This window comes from Lemur catta, chromosome 7 (assembly GCF_020740605.2).
Source record: "Lemur catta isolate mLemCat1 chromosome 7, mLemCat1.pri, whole genome shotgun sequence".
NCBI classification, from domain to species: Eukaryota; Metazoa; Chordata; class Mammalia; order Primates; family Lemuridae; genus Lemur; species Lemur catta.
In genome coordinates this window covers 107,398,464-107,421,142 of record NC_059134.1, presented here as the reverse complement: position 1 = coordinate 107,421,142, position 22,679 = coordinate 107,398,464, and the positions used below count along the sequence as shown (strand labels likewise).

Genomic DNA, 22,679 nt, shown 5'->3' with positions numbered 1-22,679 from the left:
TGAGTGTAATGACCAAAGCCTGAGCTGTCACCCTGCCTGGCCGAGCGCAGAGAGGTGTCCCATGGTGCAGGCTGGTATGCAGGTTGGGAGGGCAAGTAGGGCCTGGAAAGGTGGTCCCCACTGTGGGACCCTCTGCAGGGCAAGGTCAATGCCTCAGAATGATCCAGCCAGTGTTTGGGAAAATCCCAGGATGGCATAGAAAAACCGCTCATCAAGCTGAGGAGCTGAGAGGCCGTAGAATGACTCAGACAAGTCCAGCTTGAGAAGTCAGGTGTGGTGTTGCCTTCAGTCCTTTCCCAGTGAGCGACGTGTCATCATCTGTTCACAGTGAAACAAATCACGTACGTGCACAGAACCATCGCTGTGTGCCATCATGTTACCTGTCATGTTAGTAATATCACAGTTCTCCACTAGGTGGCGATTTCAGCATTACCGTTAGCTAAAGGGCATGATAGCTGCAGATCCCAGCCCCCGGGGTGTGGACCCGTCCTGTGCAGTGGCCTGTTAGGAACTGGGCCGCACAGCAGGAGGTGAGTGGTGGGTGAGCAAGCCGAGCTTCATCTGTATTTACAGTCACTCCGCATCACTCACATCACCGCCTGAGCTCCACCTGCTGTCAGATCAGCGGTGGCATTAGATTGTCCCAGGAGCAGGAACCCTCCTGTAAACTGTGACCCTCCTGTAAACTGTGCGTGTGAGGGATCTAGGTTGTGGCTCCTTGTGTGAATCTCATGCCTGATGCTCTGCGGTGGAGCTGCGGTGGTGATCGAGTGCTGGGGAGCGGCTGCAAATACAGATCATCGTTAACAGAGAGGTTTGACTGCACAGAGACCGTAACAAATCAATTGCTTGCAGACTCATATCAAAACTCTATCAGTGACAAGTGACAATGTAATAATGGTAGAAATAAAGGGCGCAATAAACGTAAGGTACTTGAATCATCCCCAAAACCAACCCTACCCTGCCACCCCATCCATGGAAAAATTTTCTTCCATGAAACTGGTCCCTGGTGCCAAAAAGCTTGGGGGCCGCTGCACCGGAGGACAGCTAAAGCAGTCAGGACTGGTCAGAGCCAGCTGCTTCAAGGCAAGAAAGCGCTGGGCTCCCCACCCCCAGTAGTTATCTTGGTATTCGCTTAATCTACTTTGTAGCAGTTTTGCTGAGCACTCCAGGCTGGCACAGTTTTTCTGTTATGTGGTGGGGAAAGCTCTGCCCCAGTGGTCCGGTGGTCATGAGATGGGCCTTCCCTTACCCAGCCAGACTGTCCACAGATGTGTGCCCGGCGGGCCCCAAGGTCACTCCGGCAGCTTCTAGGCTATGAAGCGCACAGACTGCTGGCTCCCCTCTGTTCCTCCCCTAGTGATGCTCAGGAGGGTGGGGCTCAGGGTGGGGGGCTGCTTTCTGATGGCATATCCCCAAGGAACGTGCCTGAGTTCACACGGCTGAGCCTCACGCTGGGTCTCCGACAGAGAGAGTAGCGGGAGAAGTATTAGCCAGTCTTCGAGTTTCAGGACCAGGAGCGATTTTCCCTGGTGCTGATGTTGAAAGAACTGTGGGAAGATGAGTGTGTTGACAAATGTCAGGACCTGGTGGGTTCCGACTGCCCCTCAGCTCAGAGAAACACCCTGACATTCCCCAGGCCCCTGGGGCAACCCGTCCCCCAGGCCAGCCATGGGCTCTGAGGCATCCTAGCCCAGGGAGGGCAAGCTCGGAGCTGCTTTGCAGGCCAGGAGGAGGAGGCTGCAGGGCCGGGAGGTGGCGTTTAGGGCTGCCCCAGGGCCAAGGAGGAGCTGGGTTCTCACAGCCAGCCTCCCCTCCCCTTTCCTACTGCCGCATGTTCCTCCTCAGATGGGCCGGGTCTTCTGGCAGGACACGTGCCCCTGTGCTGACTGTCCCCTCCATGTCCCACAGGGTGGATGCGAGCTGTCAGGAAGCACACCAAGGGGCTGCGCATAGGTAGGTCCGATAGGCCTGGAAGCTGGGAGCGACCCCAGCCACAGGGGATGGAGGCCCGGATGGCATGACCTCTGACCTCCCTGTGGCTGGGCAAGTGGGCCAGGGTCTTCTTGTGTTCCTGGTCGTCCAGACTGTGCTGCTGAAGCACAGCTGCTCCGAGGCGAGGCTGGCCCCGGCCTGCACTCGCGGGCTCTCCCTCCCACCCAGGCCATGGCCCACCAAGGCCAGCACCGCCTTGGCCAGCGGCTCTGCCACACTGCTCTGCCTCCCGTTTTTCCCTCCCTTCACCCGACAAGTGTTATCCAAGCAGCTGGGGCCAGGCTCTGAGCTTAACCTGAGGGTGGCGCTGACCCTGCCCCATCTGTGCCCCCGTAGCTCGTGGCTGGCTGGCGAGGTAGGAACATGAGTCCCCATGTCCAGGAGCAGCCTTGGGCAGGGGGTTGGGAAGTGGGGAGCAGGCTGAGGGAGAGGCTGCAGGGCCGCCTGGTGGCAGGTGGCAGGCCTGAGTGGGGCCTGGGGATGGCGGGTGTGGGGCAGAAGTGTGGCCAGCACCTCCTCACTCCATCCCCAACCCCTCCTTCGCCAGCCGCCGGGCCGCAGGGCTCCCCTCGGCCACCTGCCTGTCACTGGGTAGTCTTGCTCCACTCAGGAGGCCGAGGGGATGCCCTCTGGGGAGGGTCACTGGGTGTTCCCAGCCACAGCTTCTGTGCATTTTGTTCCCCACCCAGTGCCCCGGCTTCTGTTTGAGGACTGGACTTACGAGGACTTCCGGAGCGTCCTGGACAGCGAGGATGAGATCGAGGAGCTCAGCAGGGCCATGGTGCAGGTGGCAAAGGTGAGACCTGTGCACTGCCCCGGGCCTCTGAGCACAGGTGGGCTCCGCCGGCCCCCGGCAGGGGCTCCTGCAGGGCCAGCACTTGGCTCCTCTTGCCTGGCTTCCTCCTTGGGCCTTTCTGGTGCGGCCCACTCTTCCTGGGAGGACAGCGTCAGCCCCGCTCAGGCCACTGTTCACTCCCTTTGGCCCCCACAGGTCCCAGGGGTGGCAGACTGCTCTGCTGGGCGTTTCCTGGGGCAAAGCCCAGCTGCCTGCTGCCCTCCTGAGAGGGGCCCATCCCTGCAGGCTGCTGGGACATCTAGGCCACAGGAGGGGAGAGCCCTCAGGCCCCTCGGGGTGGGGTGGGGAAAGTATGGGAGCCCTGGCCTCTCTGCTCCCGGCTCCTGTGGGGACCCCCCCCCATGCTGCCTCCTCCAGGCAGGGACTTCTGGCCGTGCAACACGGGCTTAGGTCTTGCCTCGTGAGTGACTGGGTGGACTGGTCCGTGACCTGGCCAGGTGGGCAGAGGTGCTATGCTCCGTGTCTGTCTTTCCACCGTCCTCCTGTGCCTCCAGGTCCTCTTCACCTGCTCCTGTTTCTTTCAGAACCAGCATTTTGACGGCTTTGTGGTGGAGGTCTGGAGCCAGCTGCTGAGCCAGAAGCATGTGTGAGTGGGGGGGCGGGCGGGGCTGCTCACTGCTTCCCTGGCCCCTGGCCCCCGTGTTTGGAGGAGGCTGGAGAAAGGACCGGGGGATGGGACAGGGAGCCCCGTTTGGGAGCCCCTTCCTCCCACAGTCCTGCACCCAGCATGGGGATGGAGACCTGCTCAGAGGAGCTAGTGTGGCTGTGGGCAGGCGGCTGGCCCTGACGCTCCCTGTGGGTGGTAAAGGGAGGCGAGGAGCCTTGCCACGAGGACTTGGCAAGAGAGGGCTGCCTAGACGCTGGCAGCAGAGCCCGGGCTTGGGCGTAGGCAGAAACCTCCTCAGCAAGCATGAAGGAGCCTTCTGGGGATGTCAAGAAGGTGTCAGCCTGGCACGGCCGGGCCCTGTGGTGTGGACCGCTGTGGCATCCTCTGGGCAAGGCTGTCGCGGCCCACAGGGAGGTGGCCCTGTGCTCCCTCAGCCCTCCTCACTGCTACGTGGGCGCCCAGCCCACCACGACACTCGTGGGTTCCCACTCCGCTTGGCCAGAGTGACCAGGAAAGGAGCGGGTGAGGGGGGTGCCGGCAGCTCCTCCTGTCCAGCTTAGGACAGCCTCGGCCCTGAGAGGCGGCCTCTCCTGCGTCCTGCTCAAGCAGCCCGGCCGATTCACCTCCTCCAGCTCTGCCAAAGTGCAGTGTCTGCCCTGCAGAAGGTGGCAGAGGGGCCATTCCCTTGCCCAGGGTGGGGTCTGATGCCGTCCTCAGCATCCAGGCAGGGGGAGGTGGTGCAGCCCAGAGGCCTGCAGCCCTTGCCCGGCTCCACATCCACCCCGGGGCCCTGCTTGCAGGTGGAAGCAGGCTCCCTCCTGGGCCCCTCACAGAGTGGCCGTGGGCCCCTTTGGCCCTCAGGTCTGATGTGGTCCTCGGGACAGTCGCGGATACCTGCAGACCACATGGGAGCACACGGGCTAGATGGGAGGGTCCCCCAGGTGGGGTCCGCTTTCCGAGCTCCTCAGCACCTGGGCGAGCCTCGTTCTGCTCTGGTGTTTCAGCACACGGGCAGCACCCTTCCTGACCACCACCTCTAAGTGGCGTTTGGGTATATGACAGCCTCTGGTACCCAGAAAGTTCTGGATGCAGGGCCAGCTGCCAAGGCATGAGGACAGGCTGCCCCAAGACTCTGCCACCTGCCAAGGGCTGTGCCCATATTGCCACCTGCAGAGCCGATGCTGGGCCTAGGGAGGACAGGGGGCCTCAAGTGCCCTGGATCACTGGGGTCCTTCCTTTCCTGCTGTGCTTAGGGGTCTGGAGCATGACATGGCACGTTAGGCTCTGTCTCTGGTCGTTTGGGGCTCTCTTTCTGGGGTCCCAGGGGGTACTGCACAGACTCCTACTCTAGGGGGACCCTGGGGCATGGGAAGGGCAGGCTTAGCCAGGTTGTGGGTGGGCCCCGTGGGGCAGAGGGTCCGCAGGGCTGCTGTGTCTTTTGGGACCACACCCAGAGGTGGGGTGGGAGTTTCCTAGAGGGGCTGTCGCCTTCCCTGCAGCAGGGTGTCCGGCTGAGGACCAGCCTCACCCCGTCCGTGAGGCCGTGGGTGTCGAGCCCCACAGGGCTCTGGGTGGTGCTTGGCGCTTGGCGCTTGGCGCTGGCTGACCCTGTGTCTCGGTTCTTTCAGGGGCCTCATACACATGCTCACCCACCTGGCCGAAGCGCTGCACCAGGCCCGGCTGCTCGTCATCCTGGCCATCCCGCCTGCTGTCACGCCTGAGTAAGTGCCACATGGTTGTGTTCTCTCTCTCCCCCACCCCATCTGTCTTTCTCAGTGTGTCAAGGGCTTTGGGGTTGCGGGGCAGCCAGCACAGGGTGTTGGCTCAGGGCCCAGGCCCTCTCTGCTCATCTGGCCAGCACAAACTGTACCGCACCCCTGTCTGTGTAGAAGCTGTGGCCGCTGCACACACAGTGTGTGACCCAGAGGTTGGAGGTCTCTTTGCAACCAGCCTCGCCCGTTCTCGCCTGTTAGTGGTTGAAGACTGTCCCTCAGCCCAAACACATTGAAGACTGTGCTGAGACATCTTGTTTTTGAGAATTGGAGTCTTAAACTCACGGTCAGCATGACTCAGTAGAGGCCCTGGAGCTCAAAGGCGTTTGGTGCTTCAGGACAAATTTACACCCCCTGCGCCTGCGGGAGATTAGGCCAGGTGGGGCCTGGCTGCCACAGTCCAGGGGCCACTGGCTGGCTGGGCCTCTCCTGTGAGTGGGCTCGTTCAGCCCTCCCAGCCCTGCAGGGCGGCTCTTCTGGGCCCCACAGCAGGGAGGCACAGTGACTAGGCACAAGGAGCCAGGAGGGTCTCAGCTGTGCTGGGCACAGAGAGGGCTCCAAGTCAGGACATGAGAACCCAGAGCAGACCTGGGGGCCGAGTGGACAGGAGCAGGCCAGGCGGAGGGCCTGGCTGGGAGCATCCCAGGCATTGGGGTGGGAGTCCCAGGGCTCTGCCCAGTGTCCACCAGCTTCCGAGGGGCAGTTCTCACCCCCCAGGTGGATGCTGGGTTCCCGGCCTCCCACTCAGAAGGGGAGCAGCCAGCCCCTCCCTCATGTCTGCAGCCTTCAGGCTGTGTCCAGTGGTAGTGGCAGGTGGAGACTGTGGGCATGAGCCGCATGTGGGTGGCCACACCTCAGGGCCCGAGGGCACAGACAGACAGACTTGCACAGAAGGGCAGCACTCAGCTGACTGGCTACCCACCCTGGGCCTTCAGCCCTGCCGGCGAGGAGGCCCTGTGGCCTGGGGAAAGGGCACGTGGTTTCATCATCTGTATTTTTCCTCCTCCCGCCTTGGCTGACGAGCAGCAGCTGCAAAGAGCCTGGTACTCGCCGCTTGCTGGCGTTTTGTGCAGTGGGACATCTCTCTCCACCTCGTGAAGGCTGCCTCTTCCAGGGGGGCGCTGGCAATGGAACAGTAGCCTCTGGAGGGAGGTCCGCGTGCAGGTGCAGCAGGGAGGGCATCTCAGTCACCAAATGCAAATTCACTGTGTCCTTTGTCAGCAAACAGGGGCAGCCCTAACTCAGCTGCTGGGGAGGGGGCCCACCCCCACTGCTCTGCCACGGCACTGCACACCCCGAGGCCTGGTCCTGGGGCTGGGTGGCTGGTAGTTGAGGTGCTATGCTGACCTTAAGCCCTGCTCACGAGGTCGCAGCCTCAGCAGTGGACCCAGGGCATTGCCACCGCGTAAACCTCCGAGGCCTGCGGGGCCAGTAGGCTGTGCCCTGGGCTGTCCCCAAGGTGTGTGGTGGTGCTGTACCCCAGCTCCTGCGAGCAGAGCTCTGGAGTCAGTCTCCAGTCAGCCGCTGGTGTTTGCTGGGCATCCTCAGCTACTGGGTCCCCCTCGGGATCAGGGATGTGATCACAGGGACCAAAGAAGGGCTGGTTTCCTTCCCGGGCCCTGCTGATCCCTCGTTGCTGGCATTGTCATGGGCAGTGGTCCACCCTGAGGTGGGCTGGCTGCGTCTCTGACCATCTCCAACCTCCGTGGTTTGGGGCAGGCCCAACAGTGATGAGCAGGAGGGCGCCAGCAGACTGCAGCACCTCCGCTCAGAGGCCTCTGCCCGTCTGTCTTGCCTGCAGCCTGGGGCTGGCCGGGCAGCGTGCCAGCAGTGTGTGCTGAGGCCTCCGTGGGGGATGGTAGGCCTGGTGCAGGTGGGCGGGCCAGTGTCAGGCCCTGGAGGGCTGAAGGGTGCAGGCCAGTGGGCAGAGTGGAGCGCTGTGGGACATGAGGCTGGTGTTTTGGAGACCCTGCAGCTGCCGTGCGGAGCAGCCAACTGTCGCGGGCAGTGGGGGAGCAGGTCGCCAGGGCTGAGCAGGCGAGGGGCAGCAGTAGCAGGCGGGGCCCAGGTGACCTGGGGCCGTGGGGAGCAGGTTCAGAAGCCTCTGATAGGTCCGCGCAGAGCGGGAGGGGAGCTGCCTAGATGCCCCCGGATGGTGGGGCCATCCTTGGAAGGGCCACTCCTGAGGCTACAGGGCAGGGGGGCAGGTGTGGGCACCCTGGAGTGGGCACATCGTGTGGACAGTGACGCCACGTCTGTGTTAGGCATGGGGACTGATGTGCGTGCGGGGCCTGGTGGTGTGGCTGGCAGGGAGTGGTCACTGTGGGCCGCACCTGGGCCATCCCTACAGAGTCTGCCTGGAGGCTGGCTGGTCAGAAATGGGCTTGGGCTCACCCCCTGGTCAGCAGCAGGGAGATGAGTCTGAGGCAGATGGAGACTGAGACACCAGTGACACGACCCCAGGGATTACAGGGTAGGAAGGATGTGAGGTCTCGGCCAGGAGGTGGGGCAGGCTGACATCAAGCCTGTGTCCTTCTGCCTGGTGTTGACCCTTCAACAATGCAGACGCTGCCCAGAGATGGTGGCCAGTCAAGCGATGGGAGAGGGAGGCGTCCCCATGTGGGGCCGGGGGGCAGAGGGCACCCAGGGTTGGGGGACTGGGAGAGGTCCGAAGTAGAACGTAGGAGAAGGTGGTGCTGCCACGGGAGCAGTAAGGTGGGAGGAGGGCGGGGGGCCCTGTGGTGTCTGACAGGAGACTGTTCTGGAGGCTGCCGGGGCACCTCTCCCAGCCTGTGGCAGCTACAGGGTCTTAGGGTGAAGGGGCCCACGTGGCTGGAGAGACCTGGCCAGGCCCTTGCCCAGGGTGTCGTTCCAGTCCCACTTTCTGGAAGGAAGAGGTGGCTCGGGGCGGAGGGTGTGTGGCAGCTGGTTGGGCAGCCACCCCCAGGCCCAAGAGCAAAGAGCACGCTGCCACAGCACTTAGCAACACAGAAGCAGAGTCGGAGCCAGGGGTCAGAGGCTGAGTGGACACTTTCTTTCCTTGCAGCCACCTGCCTGGGGCCGGCCCATTGAGACATGAGGGGGCTGCCTGTGCCATGTTTGTTTTCCTTTCCTCCTTCCTCAGACCTGAATTCTGAGCGTGAGGTTTTCAGCGTGAGCAGTGAAGCTTGTTCATCAGAAGTCACACTGGGCCTAATCCGTGACAAGCTGTTCTTGTGTCTCTCGACTGTGTAGATCTCCCTCTTGTCCAGATGCCACGGGTCAGAGAAGGGGCACCACATTCCCAGGGGGTCCGCAGGGCCAGAGCCAGGTGGACAGGGGTAGGTAGAGCCGTGGGGACAGGCCTGGTAGCATCCCTCCCTCCCGCTGGTGGGCAACACACTGGGAGGCGCCTCCTGTCTCTGGGCAGCGTCTGCCATGTTGCTGTTTTGTTACAATCCTTTAAAAACATGAAGGCCAGCCTGGCACCTTTCCCAGCCTCACGCCTGTCATCCCAGCACACTCGGAGGCCAAGATGGGAGGATCACTTGAGCTTAGAAGTTTGAGACCAGTCTGAGCAAGAGTGAGACCCCATCTCTACTAAAAACAGAAAAATTAGCGGGCGTTGTGGTGGTGCCTGCAGTCCCGGCTACTCGGGAGGCTGAGGTGGGAGGATGGCTGAGCCCAGGAGTTGGAGGTTGCTGTGAGCTTGATGGCACCACTGCGCTCCAGCCTGGCTGACAGAGTGAGATTCTGTCTCAAAAAAATAAAATATAAATAAATAAATAAAAACTTGACTGTTCCCAGTCTTTGGGCCACAGTTGGTGCTCCTGGCCTATAGCAGTAGTTTTTGGGTCAGTGAGCAGCTCCGTGAGACCTGAGAGGAACAGTGTAGGCTGTGCTTGTCCCATGTGGACACGCTGCATTGAGGGCACCGTGTGGAGCCACAGACGCCAGCAGGACAACCGCTTCCTGCCTGGGGACTTGGTGGAGGTGTGGGGGACGTGCCACGGTTTCTGTGCCACATTCTGTGGCTGGTGGGAGTCAGATTCTGGACATGTGACCACACCTGCCCGAGCCTCGCGGGTGAAGCCGGCTCTGCCAGGAGTGCCTGGTGTGGATGAGGCCATGAAGCCGTGGGAAACGGGTGAGCGGTGCTGTGTGCCCAGGAGAGGGGCCGGGGCATGGTAGCGCCGTGGACGCTGGCTATGGAGACAGCTGTGTGTCTGACAACAGCGTGGGAAGCGCGGGCTCAGGGAGCCAGACACCCTGGGAAGCGCGCTGTGGGCGCAGGGGAGGGGATGGGTCAGGGGACAGGCCCCCAGAGGGTGGAAACTTCTCCTGCCAGGGCTGCCACTGAGACTGAAGAGGGGGGCGCAGAGTCGGGGAGTCAGCGCTGCGTTCCTCGGTGCAGCGAGGACCCGAGTCAGAACGCAGAGCCTCAGTGCACATGGGGACGGGTGGCTCCCACAGGCAGGACTGTGACCCGAATGTCGATGCCTCAGAAGTCACCACGAAGGAGGGGAAAGATGAGCCTCCTGCTGGGAGAAATGCTGAACCCACGTCCCTGAGCAAGAGCGAGTGAGCGTCTGGCTGAGGCAGGAGAGGGAGGGAGAGAAGCGCAGCCGTGAGACAGCGGTGACCCTGGAGAGAGCTGGGCAGAAGGCCTGGGAGCTGAAGGGCGAGACGTGGGGGACACGCGCACACAGCCAAGGGGCAGCGGGGAGAGGCCTGACCCCGTCAGTACCGAGGGAAACGCAAGGTTAAGCCACGGGGGAGCGTGTGCCACTCGTGTGCGCCTAGGCTGGGCCAGAATCGACGCAGGGCTATCACGGGCCGACTATCCGGATGCCACATGCCATGGGGGTGTGGACGAGAGCTCCGTGCCAGAGAGACCCCTGGCGAAGGCTGCGTGTGCCTGGAGCCAGCATCTGAGACAGAGCAGGGCCGAGCCCAGCACACGTGGCAGTGGCTTCAGCAGCTGGCTGTCAGAGGACCTGCTGCCTCGTGCTCGCAGACACGCGTGGCGTGACGTGGACCGTCTGCTCAGAGAGGAACTTGTGGGCACGTCGTCACCCGTGCATAGGATCTGGTGGGCCCTGCTAACCCGCGCAGGACTTGATAAACGTTCTCCGACACCACCCCCTTTTATCTCAGCTTGGGCTGCGTGCAAAGCCCCATGGACTGAGCGGCTTCGACACCAGAAGTTTATTTTCTCACGGTCTGGAGGCGGGAAGTCTGCGGTCAGGGTGCCAGCAGGGCTGGTGAGGCCCTTCCTGGGTGCAGACAGCGCCTTTCTGCTGTGTCCTCCCCCACGTGGCAGAGATCTCTCTGGTGTGTCTCCTCGTAAGGGCACTAACCCCATCACAGGGGCCCATGGTCATGACCTCCTCTAACCCCAATCACCCCCGAGACCCCCACACCCAGACACCATCACACTGGGGGTTAGGGCTTCAGCATAAGAATTTTGGGGGACACAAGCATCCGTCCTTGTGGTGTTCGTGCAGTAGGTGCCCCTCCGCTTGCTGGGGTGGGGGGTCTCCTCCCAGCCCTGCACCATCCCTGGGGCCAAGTGCTCGTCCTTCCTGGCTCTGCTGAGGCCCATGCAGGCCTGGGCTGGGGTGGGCCTTGGGGCTGGGGCCCAGGGTCTGGCTCTGCTTTCCGGGGGGGCTTTGGTGCAGACCTCTGGAAGGGGGCGTTCCTGGGGTCTGGATCTGTTGCCTCTGTCTGGGTGGTCCCGGCTCTGCAGTGGCCCATCCTCAGCCACTTCATGCTGCTCTTGCCACTGGGGGGGAGGCTCTCCGTCCAGGTCTCCCCTCCCTTCCTCCTTTGTGCCTCTCACTCTCAGAGGCCTCCAGGCCCCGTGACCGTGTCCCCGTCACCCCTTGCTATGGTCTGAATGCTTGTGTCCCCCAAAACTCATATGTTGAACCCTCACCCCTAAGGTGATGGTGTTGGGAGATGGGGCCTTTGGGAGGTGATGAGGTCGTGAGGGTGGGACCTCACCAACGTGGTTAGCCCCACAGGGCTCCCTTGCCCCTCCCACCCTGTGCAGACAGTGGAAGCTGAGCCAGGAAGCCAGCCTCACTGGACACTGGACCGTGAGAAGTGAATGCTGTTCATAAGCTACCCAGTCTGTGGCATTTCGTCACAGCATCCTGAGACACCCCTCACTCCCCCATCCAGTGTCTCCCTGCGGCTGCGTGCCTGCCCCATGTGTCCTCTCCACGTGACACGTCAGCATCGTGTCTGCGTGAACTCGGGTGTGGGTGCCAAGCGGGCAGGAGGAAGAGCAGTCACCGGCTAGCTTGGGACTGACGTTGGTCCCCAAGGGGACGTTGGCCAGCCAGGCACAACCATGAGCCAGACAAGTTCAGGTAGAGCAGGCAGTGACATCCTCTAAGGTGCTGTGTCCCAGAGAAGGGACACAGCTGCTGCTGCCCTCCCTGGAGGGTGGGCCTGCTCCAGGCAGCAGGGCGCCCAGGCCACAGGGCTGATGGGAGGACAAGCTCCGCCTTCTGTCCCCCCAGCACCGGCCCCTGTGGCGCACGCAGGGCATCAGGCAGCACCTGCTCCTGGAACGTGGCCCCGACCAAGCTGCAGCCTGTCCCCATCCCAGGGGACGGTGACCCAAGGCCCTTCCAGAGGGGAGGGAGGGAGGAGTGTGGGCCGGGAGCCCCCACAGCCAGCTTGCTCTGACCCCTGCCGGGCTTAGCAGGTGGCTGGATTGGAGCAGCTGGGGAGGGGCATGGCAGGGCCACGCGTGATAGCCCAGGGTGGCCACACTCATGTCCTTGCAGGACCGACCAGACTGGCATGTTCACACACAGGGAGTTTGAGCAGCTGGCCCCCGTGCTAGACGGCTTCAGCCTCATGACCTACGACTACTCCACAGCACAGCAGTGAGTGTGGGCGCCGCAGGGTTGGCCGGGGGCTCCGAGCAGCTGCACGCCTGTACCTGGCTTCCCGGGCAGACGCCCTGCTCCTGTGGGCCCTGTGGCTCAGGCCGACAATTACCTCCCCTGGGCCCAGCATCTGCCAGGTGGGAGCTGGCAGCATCTGCCCGCCCTGTGCCCTGTAGGTGGTCCTCTGGGGAGGGCCCCTGCCTGGGGTGGAGCCATGGCTGGGGGGCCGGGGTGGGGGACAGGCGAAGTCACACTGCTGCCTGCTGCTCCTCCTCGGGCCTGGGCCTGAGCCACGCTGCTTCCGGAGGGCTGTGCGAAGCAGACAGGCAGGTGTGCAGCAGAAGGCCCCAGAAGGCTGCGTGTCACAGACTCCTGTCTGCCACTCTGGGGACATGAGTGCCTTGCCCCGAGTGTGGGGCGCCCTGCGGGTCCCGGTGGGAGGTGCCGGGGCCTGGCCCACCTTGCTGACGGCCGGTTATAGCCAGTTGTTCCTTGTCCTTCCCAACTCTTGAGAGATGTCGCCTGCAGCACAGAGGATGCGCCCGTGGCGGACGTTCCCAAGGACGATGGTCAGGTGCCAGGTGTCCTGCCTGCTGCTGAGACCCACTCTCTCCCCTGCAGGCCTGGCCCTAACGCACCACTGTCCTGGGTCCGAGCCTGCGTCCAGGTCCTGGACCCCAAGTCCAAGTGGCGGAGCAAAATCCTCCTGGGGCTCAATTTCTACGGTGTGGACTACTCGTCCTCAAAGGGCGCCCGAGAGCCCGTCGTTGGGGCCAGGTGAGCCCAGGGTACCTGCTTCCCTGCTTGGGATGGAGGTTGGGTGTGGGCGTGGGGAGAAGAGTTGAGGCCAGGGTCAGGGGAGTGCAGGGTCCAGCCCCCTCAGCCTCCTGGACCACAGGGTCAGAGGTGTGGGCTGCTTGGGAAGCCGTGGGTCCTATGTCAGTGCCCCCACTTGGGGTCACCACCCTCCCTGTAGCACCAATGCTTTAGCAGAGGGCACAGCTATGGTGCTGTGTCTCTGGTCCTGGGAGCATCGGTCTTGGCAGTGTGTGCGTGAGAGCTGGACGCAGCTGCTGGGTTTGGGGAGACCCATCCCCACCTCTGTGCGGGGGTGGGGCTTGCATTTCCCCCACCTGTCAGCCCCACCTGCAGCACGTGGGCCTGGGCCGGGGACCTGCTCACAGCTGCCATCTGGGACGGTGCTCCTGCCTTGTGGTGTCCTTTCGTCTGCCAGAGGACATCCTGTACCATTTCTTGCTGTGTGGTTCTGCTGGTATTATTTCTTTTCAGCCTTAGTTTACTTTGTTTCTGGAAGATATTTTGGGAGCTATAGAATTCTGGGTTTGTTTTGTTTTTTTTTATGACAGGATATCACTCTGTCACCCAGGCTAGAGTGCCATGGCGTCAGCCTAGCTCAATGCAGCCTCCAACTCCGGGGGGCTTAAGCGATGCTCCTGCCTCAGCCTCCCAAGTGGCTGGGACTACAGGCATGCGCCACCAAATGTGGCTAGTTTTTCTATTTTTAGTATAGACAGAGTCTCATTCTTGCTCAGGCTGGTCTTCCACTGCTAACCTCGAGTGATCCTCCTTCTTCAGCCTCCCAGAGTGCTGGGATGCAGGTGCACACCACCACGCCCACTAATTTTTCTATTTTTAGTAGAGACAGGGCCTTGCTCTCGCTCAGGCTGGTCTCAAACTCCTGAGCTCAGGTGATCCTCACGCCTCGGCCTCCCAGAGTGCTGGGATCACAGGTGTGAGCCGCCGCGCCCGGCCTTCATCAGTATGTTAAAGATGCTGCCTCACTGACTTCTCACTTGGGTTTTTTCCAAGAGGTTTGTTGTTATTGTTGCCTTTGTTCCTCCTGTGTGTTGTACCCCACCCCAGCTCTGAAGAGTTTATTTATTGTTGGTTTTGAGCAATTTGATCATGATGCGTCTTTATGTTTCTTGTGCTTGGTATTCATTGAGCTTCTTCAATCTGCGTTTATATTAATGCTTTTTATCAAATTTGGAAAAATTTTGGCCAGTTTCTTCAAATATTTTTTCTGTTTCTCCTCTGTCCTCTGTCTTGTGGGCTACACATGTGTGTATGAGGTTAGCTGAATTGTCTGGCAGTTCACTGGTACACATTTTACCTTTTTGGATTCTTTTTCCTTTTTGTTTTTTAAGGAACTGGGAGAGAGGGAGGGAAAACGGATTCATTCCACATGTCACAATTCTCGCATCTCGGGATTTGTTTTATATCTTCCATGTCTCTACCCTACTTTCACACGTAGGGGATCCGGTTATGATAACTGATTAATGTCCTTGTTGCTGGTTCTAACATCTGGGCCTGTTCTGGGTCAGTGTCAACAGGCTGATTTTCCTCCTCCGTGGGCTCCTGTCCTGCTGCCTCTGTGAGGCTGGTACCCTCGGGCTGGACGCTGCGTTGCACATCTTGCCTCGTTGGGTATGGGGCATTTTGGCATTCCTCTAGACTGTCTTGACCTCTGTTCTGGGTGCAGATCAGGTACTTGGAAACAGTTTTTTTTTTTTTTTTTTTTTTTTTTGAGACAGAGTCTCGCTCTGTTGCCGGGGCTAGAGTGAGTGCCGTGCCATCAGCCTAGCTCACAGCAACCTCAAACTCCTGGGCTTAAGTGATCCTCCTGCCTCAGCCTCCCGAGTAGCTGGGACTATAGGCATGCGCCACCATGCCTGGCTAATTTTTTGTATATATATTTTTAGTTGGCCAGATAATTTATTTCTACTTTTAGTGGAGACGGGGTCTCACTCTTGCTCAGGCTGGTCTCGAACTCCTGACCTCGAGCGATCCTCCCGCCTCGGCCTCCCAGAGTGCTGGGATCACAGGCGTGAGCCACCACGCCCGGCCTGGAAACAGTTTAATACCTCACTTTTCTGGAGAACCTGGTCCTTTGCGGGGAGGCTGGTGTCCTCACAAACCTCTGCGGGTCCCCCGCTGGCTGCCCTCTGTGAGGGGCGCAGTGCGCGTCACCCCAGTGTGTGTGAGCAAAGACCAGGCCCCACGGCGGAGCTTCCCCTGGGTTGGCCCTGGGGGAGGGGCAGCGATGACTTGGTTTGCCCTTGGCTGGACCCGCGGGTCTGGGGCCATGGCGGTCAGTAAAAGAGTGTATTGGGCCAGCTGTCCCCGTGGCCCCTGGCTCCTCCTGCTCTGAGGGCTCAGAAGGCCTGAGACCCCTCTCTTGGCTACCCTCCGCTGGGCCCCTCGTGGTGGGATGTCAGGGGGGCCGTGCTCCAGGCCGAGGGTAGGGAGTGGTGGTCCTGCTGGACTTTCCTCCCGACTCCATGTCCACACCTCTGTGTCCACACAGCTGGTCCTCGGGCCCAGCACAGGCCTGGCATGCCGGCTGTTTTCCTGGTCCCTGGCACTAGGTGCGCTGTGTCACTGAACTAGGCGTGACTCTGCCACGGGGGTGCAGTGAGACACTGGCTGAGGAGGACCTGGGTATGGCTTGGGCAGCAGGCAGGCCAGGGAGCACCCAGGCCTCGGTGGCCAGCACCTGCCATTTCCCGCTGGGTTAGTGAGAAGGCAGCCACGGGGCTGTGTGACCATGCACAGGTGAGGGCTCCGCCCCAGGCCCTGGCTCCTTCAGGTGCCCTGCTCCTTGGGGGCAGTCCCGTGCTGAGTGCAGATCAGCCCCTGGGGTATTAGCCCTGGGGCAGTGCAGAGTGAGGTAACCAGCGCCTGGCCACCCTGCCCACCCCCGCCCGTCTGTCCTGGTCAAGGCTGCTCTGTGCTGCACCCCCACCCCACCACAGCCATCCTCTGAAACTGAGAGTCCCAGAAATCTGGAAGCGTGGCTGGCGCCCGTCTGTGCCCCACTTCCCACATCCCTGACATAGTGCTACGTGGAAGCACAGCCGGAGCTTGGGCTCCCAGACTAGGCCCTGGCATCTTCAGGAATGAGGCCAAGGCACCTGCTAGCTGGTCAGCCGGGAGCTGGAGGACACCTTCTCCAGCTGCAGAGGAGTCAGCCCAGGGCCCCTGTGCCCAGCAGGAAACAGGCCTCCCCGTGTGCCCGGCCCTAACTCCACTCCGGCCGTGGGCTCTGCCCACCCAGGCCTGCAGGGTGGCCTCGCCTCAGCCAGGCCTTTGAAAGGGAGACAAGGTATTGGCCTTGAGTCACCATCCGTGTCAGTCTGCGATGGCTGTGGTGGGCGGGGCTGCGGCACGCACAGGGCACAGAGCAGCCGGGCCGGGACAGGAGGGTCCTGGAGGCTGGAAGTCTGAGGTCAGGAGTTGGCAGTGCTGGTTTCTCCATGGCCTCTCTCCATGGCTTGCGGACGGCCGCCTTCTGCTTGTGTCGCCACATGGTCGTCTTTCTGTGTGTGTCTGTCCCAGTCACCTCTTCGTATATGGACACCAGTCCTATTGCATTACGGCCCACCCTCATGACCTCATTTTAACATAATCACCTCTTTAAAGACATTTTTCCCCAAATAACAGCCATACTCTGAGTTACTGGGGGTTTGGTCTTTGTGTTAATCTGTTTTCGGTTGCTTTGGCAGAGTGCCTGAAACCGGGTAATTTATTAATAGAAAGAAAAGACATTCATTCCTTATAGTTACAGGGGCTAAGGAATCCGAGGCCCAGAGGCCACACCTGGTGGGAGGCGTCTCGCTGGTGGGACTCGGAGCAGTCCCTGGCGGCTTGGGCCACAAGTGCTCACTGCCAGCCCCGTCCTGCGCCCTCGGCTCCACTCCGTGAGGCCCGCTGACCCGCGGACAGGCTCATCCCTTCCTGAGGCAGAGCCCTCGTGACCCAGTCACATCCCAAAGGCCCCCCAGCACTGCCACGTTGGGGCTTGAGTTTCAACATGAGTTTTGGAGGGGACCTTCAAACCATAGCAGAATTCGGGGGGTGCAGCTCGGCCCGTAACACCGTCTGAGAGGTGAAGAGCTGTTGTTCTCTCAGTGCACACCCAGCCCAGGTCCGATCGCAAAAGGCAGTCAGCACCCACCCTTGATAGTTCTGAGAAAGGGCTGGGGGCTTTGGGGGGCAAGGAATTCGGATTGCAAAGGCACGTACATGAGTGTGCATGTGTGTGTGTGTGTGCACGTGCGCACGCGAGGGCACATGCAGAGTCTGCCCTCAGGCTTCCTGGCTCTGCATGTGTTGGGGTCTGGGAGCACCTCAACCAGGGAAGAAAGGTGCTGCCTCCAGGTCCTCACCCTGGCTGAGCAGTGTCCCTGCTAACCCGCCCTCCTCGCCCGCCCACAGTGCCCTTGCTAATGCCCCCGGGCCTGGGTGGCACAGAGGAGGGGTGTGGGCCCCCCGCAGGCTCCAGCCTGGACTCGGGCCCACACAAGGGGAGCAGCTGTACGGAGAGAGCTGGGTCCTGCAGGACCCTTGGGGTGCCCCCGCCCAGGTCCCAGCCTGGATGGCTGAGAGCTCCTGCCCGGCCTAGCCCTGCCTCACCTCAGTCAGTCGGCGTGGCAGCACAGATGCCAGCTCAGCAGGGCACCTCTCACGAGGCTGGAATAAATAACCAGCTGTCTGGACTCACTCTCATGTGCGTCCTTGCAGCAGCCCAGCCAGCCAGAGAGCACTGGCGCAGCACGGCCGTGGCTCCCACCTCAAGGGCATGTGGCAGGGAGGGCACCCCCACTTTCATCCTGGCCGGTGAGCCCTGAAGGGAGAGGGACTGAGGGAGACGGGCAGGGATCACAGACTCAGGCTCCCTCCCCTGCCACTGGAAGTTGTATGTCTGATGACTGCCAGTGCCTTTTGGGTAGGTTCCTGGCCCAGACTATGCCAGAGTCCCCTCCGAGAGTGGACAGCAGTCCTGCCTCCACCTGAGTGTCTGAGGTGGAGAGGGTGCTGCCAGCCAGGGCCAAGGCCACAGCTCCTTAGAACATCCTTCCTGGCCCGCCTCTGCCCTGGTGAGTCTGGCCCTGCCCCATGGACCTGCCGCCTTTGTGGGCCCAGCCACCCCTGCCCACCCGAGGACCTTCCCCTCAGCCCCTCCCATCCATACAGTCCCCCATGGCCACGCCCCAGCCAGGTAGTGGCCACGCCCCAGCCAGGTAGCGACCACGCTGGACACACAGTTCAGCCCACGGGCTCACTGCACCCAGTGTGCACAGGGTTGGACAGGCTACCGGTTTGCGGGTGTCTTGTGGGGTCCTCCCCATCCAGCCTGGAAGCTGGGGTTCATCGTCCTCATCCCTGTGCCATCCTCCCAAGCTCCAGTGACCGAAGTGTCAGTGTCAGCGTACACACCTCTCCTCACCCTCTGCTCTCGCCTTCTGCTGCTGGCACCAAGTTTTTCTAGCTGAAATCTCACTCATTAGTTGCGGCCACCCTGCAGCCCCGGGGGAGCAGCTAGACGGCTCCCACCCCCACGCACACCCCACCGCATGCACCGCCCGTCGACACTCTCAGCCAGGTCCTCTCCCCACAGGATATCTGCCACCCACACTGGGTGCCTTCCAGCCTACGTTGTGTCCTCCCCTGAGTGGAGGGCCCCCATCCCTTTGTCCTGGGTCTGTCACCTCCCAGCACTGAGTGACAGACGGGTGGCAGAAGGGGTTGAATCTAGAGCGCATAGCCCTTGTCAACAGGGGGAAAAAAACCAAACTCTGTAAACTAATTTTAAAGAGATTTACTCTGAGCCAAATTTGAGGACCATGACCCAGAGCCATGCCCAAGAGGCCTTGAGCAAGTGGACTCACTGTGGCTGGGTTACAGGTTGGTTTTATACATTTCAGGAAGACAGGGGTTACAGGTAAAGTCATAAATCAATACGTGGAAATGTACATTGGTTTGGCCCAAAAAGGTGGGCCATCTCCAAGGGGGCAGCTTACAGATTATAGGTGGGTTTAAAGATTCTTTGGCTTGTAATTGGTTAAAGACATGAAGCTTTGTCTAAAGGACTGCAATGTTTTAACATAGTTGCAGCAGCCCCTCCCTGAAGTGGATCCCCCTGCAGGAGGTGGGTCCAGGGTCCAGGAGAGAAGTTAGCAAGGGGATGAGCGGACCATGCTCTCTGCCATGGGGCCAGCTGTGGCGGGCAGCCCCCAGACCAGGGAAGGCAGCAGAGGGGTGGTCTGCCTCTCGGGGGGGCAGAGGGGGCAGCAAGAACACGTTCAGAGCCCAGAACTCAGAAGTGCAGCTCTCCCTGGCTAGCTGCCTCGACTACCACTGTCGGCGCCTCGCTTCCAGCAGGGGCCTAGCCAGGTGTCAGGCCCAGGGAGCCCTGGGGCCACCCTGGGCTCCCTCCAGCTCCTTGAGAATGATGTTGCTCTCTTGGTGACAGAGCCCACGCAGCCTCTGCCAGGAATACCTGACACCCCCGCCTCAGCTTCCAATACGGGGCCCAGACCCTGCGAGGGCGATGCGGGGGCAGCCACCTCGCCATCTGCTTGGTGGTAGGCAGAGCCAGGACCCCGGGGCACAGGCAGTTAGCCAGCGACTCAGGCCAGCAGCGTGTTGTGTTCCGCTTCTGTCAGCCGGGCTGGCCGTCTGTACCTGCCCCAGGGACCTCAGTGCGGGCCTGGTCTGCAGAACCCGGTAGTTGTGACCATGGTAGGCACTCTGGAGGGCGTGGCCTGGGTTGCTCCCCCATCTTCCAAGGGGCTTGTGCAGTGTGGAACATCCCAGGAGAGGCCCAGGCCCAGCCCACACAGTGGCCCATTCCCTCCTCCCCCAGGATGCGTGCAGGTCTGGGCACCCACCCGAGGGTCCATGTGACTGCCAAGCCCCCACGCAGAAAGTCTGCCCAAGACCCTGGTGGGCTGGATGCTCCCTCCTACTCAGAGGCTCTGCCCTGGCCTCGGCACGCACCCAGGCAGAGAGCAAAGGCCACAGGCAGGGCTGGCCATGAAAGCCTGCAGGGCCGGGGCCAGGTGAGCACCTTTCTCCTACATCTTTGGGGCCTGCTGCTCCACAGGCACCCCCCACCCTGTCCTGGGGGAACCTGCTGGGGACCCCAGTGAGAGCCAGCCCAGGGGCTGGCGTGTGGCTGCTAAAAGGGTATAGGGCTTCCTTCTGGGGTGACGGAAAGTTCTCCCCCAGGAAAGCCACACCCTGGTGGCTGCCTCTTCCCCCCACTGCCTTCGAGACGTGGGATCATTTCCTAATGACGCAGGGTGGCTCGGTGCCCGTGGCGATCTTGTGATCACACCCACGCCTGCTCTCCCCAGGTACATCCAGGTCCTGAAGGACCACAGGCCCCGGATTGTGTGGGACAGCCAGGCCTCGGAGCACTTCTTCGAGTATAAGAAGTGAGTGTTGGGATGCGGGTGACCCAGCCCGTCTGTAGGGATGCGGCCCTGGGGTGAGGGTGGAGGCAGGGGAGCAGCCGTGAGCCTGGGGACCAGGGGCTGGGGTCCCCAGATCCACGAGCTCAGTAGTTGCCCCTGAGCACAGCTAGGCAGCAGGTGGCACAGGAGGGCAGTGGGAGGAGCCCAGGGCCCTAACTCAGCTGGGAGCGGGGGGGGGGACACGGGGGGGGGGCCAGGACACCCAGAGATGACAGGCAGTCCCACTTGTCCTGCAGGAGCCGTGGCTGGAAGCACGTCGTCTTCTACCCAACTCTGAAGGTACGTGCCCTGCCCCTGCCCTCACGTGCCATGGCTGCCAGCGGTTCTGGGCAGGCTGAGCGACACAGCAGCCCTTCCCCCTGCGGTGGGCAGTGGCAGTCAGCCAAGTCTGGCCATGCTGCCCCTGGGCCTCGGGACAGTCCCTGGGGGCGTTGTGGGGCCGGGGCCCTGGCCGGCGCCCACATCTGTGTCTGCCCACAGTCCCTGCAGGTGAGGCTGGAGCTGGCCAGGGAGCTGGGCGTCGGGGTCTCCATCTGGGAGCTGGGCCAGGGCCTGGACTACTTCTACGACCTGCTCTAGCTGGGCAGCACAGCTGGCCAAGCCACGCGGGGACTGACTGTGAAATACAGGCTCTGCTCTGTTGCCGAGACGCGTCTGCTGCCGTCCTCAGTGGGAGGCCAGGTACCGCGTGACGCCCCACCCTCACACGGAGGGGGCCCTGTCCTGGGTACAAGTTTTGGGAGGAGTCCTGGCTGAGGGGGCAGGACCTACAGCCCCCACCCCACGGGCCTTTCCCAGCTGCTCCCTGAGTCCTGGGGTTGGATGTGGGTTTGGAAGCTCCGGAACAATCCCAGACCCACCCACACCTGGACCCCAGAGCCTGGCAACAGCAGAGCTGAGGGCCCGGCCCCACCCACTGCAGTCACACCTGGCCTGCCATGGGCACACGTGTGCACAGGCGCCTCGTACCTGCAGCAGTCACGCCAGCGTCCCCACCACGCCCAGCATGACTAAGGTGTGGGGGCCACATTGGAAATGGGGGCTCAGAGGAGCCAGCCCCACCCCCTTGAAACTCTGGCCCTGGACCCCAGGCCAGCTCTGCCACCTGCGATGGCATGAGCCCCGTGCTGGCCTGGAACATAGTGAGGGGACCGTGGCTGAGTCGGGGAAGACAGCATGACTGGTAAAATGAGGCTTGAGGCTGGCGGCTCCACCTGCCCTGCAGGGCAGCTGTGGCCCGGCCCAGCCCAGATGTCAGGGAGGCGTCTGGGCATTTGGAGGCACCGTGTGCCCCCGTGTGGCTGCCGTCACTCCCATGGCTGTGATGCTCCTCAGCCCTTCCTGGGCGTCAGTGTCGGTGGGGTTTTCTCCTCCCGCTGGCTCCACACAGGTGGATCCTCTGTGATCACTGACCAAGGGCCTGGAGCCCACCTGGTCACGCTGGCCAGACCCTCTAACTAGGACTAGCCCTGAGCTTTGTAGCTTCCGTGAAGCCCTTGGGGTCTGGGGCACAGGAGTCATGCCCCTGCCATGGGTTTGGGAATGGGGGAGGGTTCTAAGGGGGCAGATGTTTGTCCCTGGGGTCAGGGCCTGACCCAACTCACAGTCAGGCCTGGCTGGGCCCCTAGTCGGAGCTGCTCGGCCGAGGGAGCTGCTTAGTGTGGGTGGGAGGTCCAGCCTGGCCACCGGGTGAGCCGTGGCGGAAACCAGCCTCAGGACACCCCCTGGCTGCATCCCGCCCAGCTCTGGCTGGGGCAGCCCCCGGCCACTCAGTGCCACCAGTGTGGACCACAGGCCAGGGGCTCAGGATGGTCAGGGGAGCTGTGGGGTGGACAGACTCAGCCAGCCACCCTATCCCAACCCCCAAGGGGCCCTCGGGGTGGGGCTGGCCTGAGCAGGCAGCAGGAGCAGTGGGCAGCCTCGTGCCACCTAGCTTGCCGGGAAGTCACTGTGCTCAGGTGCTGTGGCTGCATGTGTGGCGCTCGTGGGGGGTGGGCATGCACAGTGTGCCCTGCCCGCCAGGGCGTGAGGCTGGGACCGGAGCCCCTCCAGCTCCTCTCCAGTGTCACAGACCCGGGCAAGTAGGGAGGGCAGGGGTCTGGGAGCGCTGGGCCCACTGCCTGCGGCACCACGTCACCGCCCACGCGTGGGCTGATGGCAGTGCCGGGACAGCCAGCCATGTCCGGTGTTCCCTCCGACCCCAGGGCACAGGTGGATGAGTGCCCCAGGCAGGGGTCTTGGGTGGGGAGAGGCACCAAGTGGGAGTGGGCAGGGCCAGGCCGC

General features: G+C 62.0%; 1 protein-coding gene across 3 annotated transcripts in view; it reads left to right on the top strand.

The window, feature by feature from the left end:
- Nucleotides 1-21,043, top strand: part of CHID1 (chitinase domain containing 1) — a 28,636-nt gene extending 7,593 nt beyond the window's left edge. For 2 of the 3 annotated variants that reach the window (XM_045558544.1, XM_045558543.1), the window contains exons 5-13: nt 1,912-1,956; nt 2,685-2,791; nt 3,376-3,437; nt 5,087-5,179; nt 12,010-12,111; nt 12,736-12,891; nt 19,784-19,979; nt 20,277-20,357; nt 20,633-20,676. In XM_045558544.1, the coding sequence (XP_045414500.1) occupies nt 1,912-1,956; nt 2,685-2,791; nt 3,376-3,437; nt 5,087-5,179; nt 12,010-12,111; nt 12,736-12,891; nt 19,784-19,979; nt 20,277-20,354 (839 nt within the window). In that variant the 3' untranslated portion in view covers nt 20,355-20,357; nt 20,633-20,676. Of the gene's footprint in view, nt 1-1,911; nt 1,957-2,684; nt 2,792-3,375; nt 3,438-5,086; nt 5,180-12,009; nt 12,112-12,735; nt 12,892-19,783; nt 19,980-20,276; nt 20,358-20,632; nt 20,677-20,876 lie in introns of those variants that run through there. The other variant, XM_045558545.1, reaches the window with a different exon arrangement.
- Nucleotides 21,044-22,679: the final 1,636 nt, after the last annotated feature.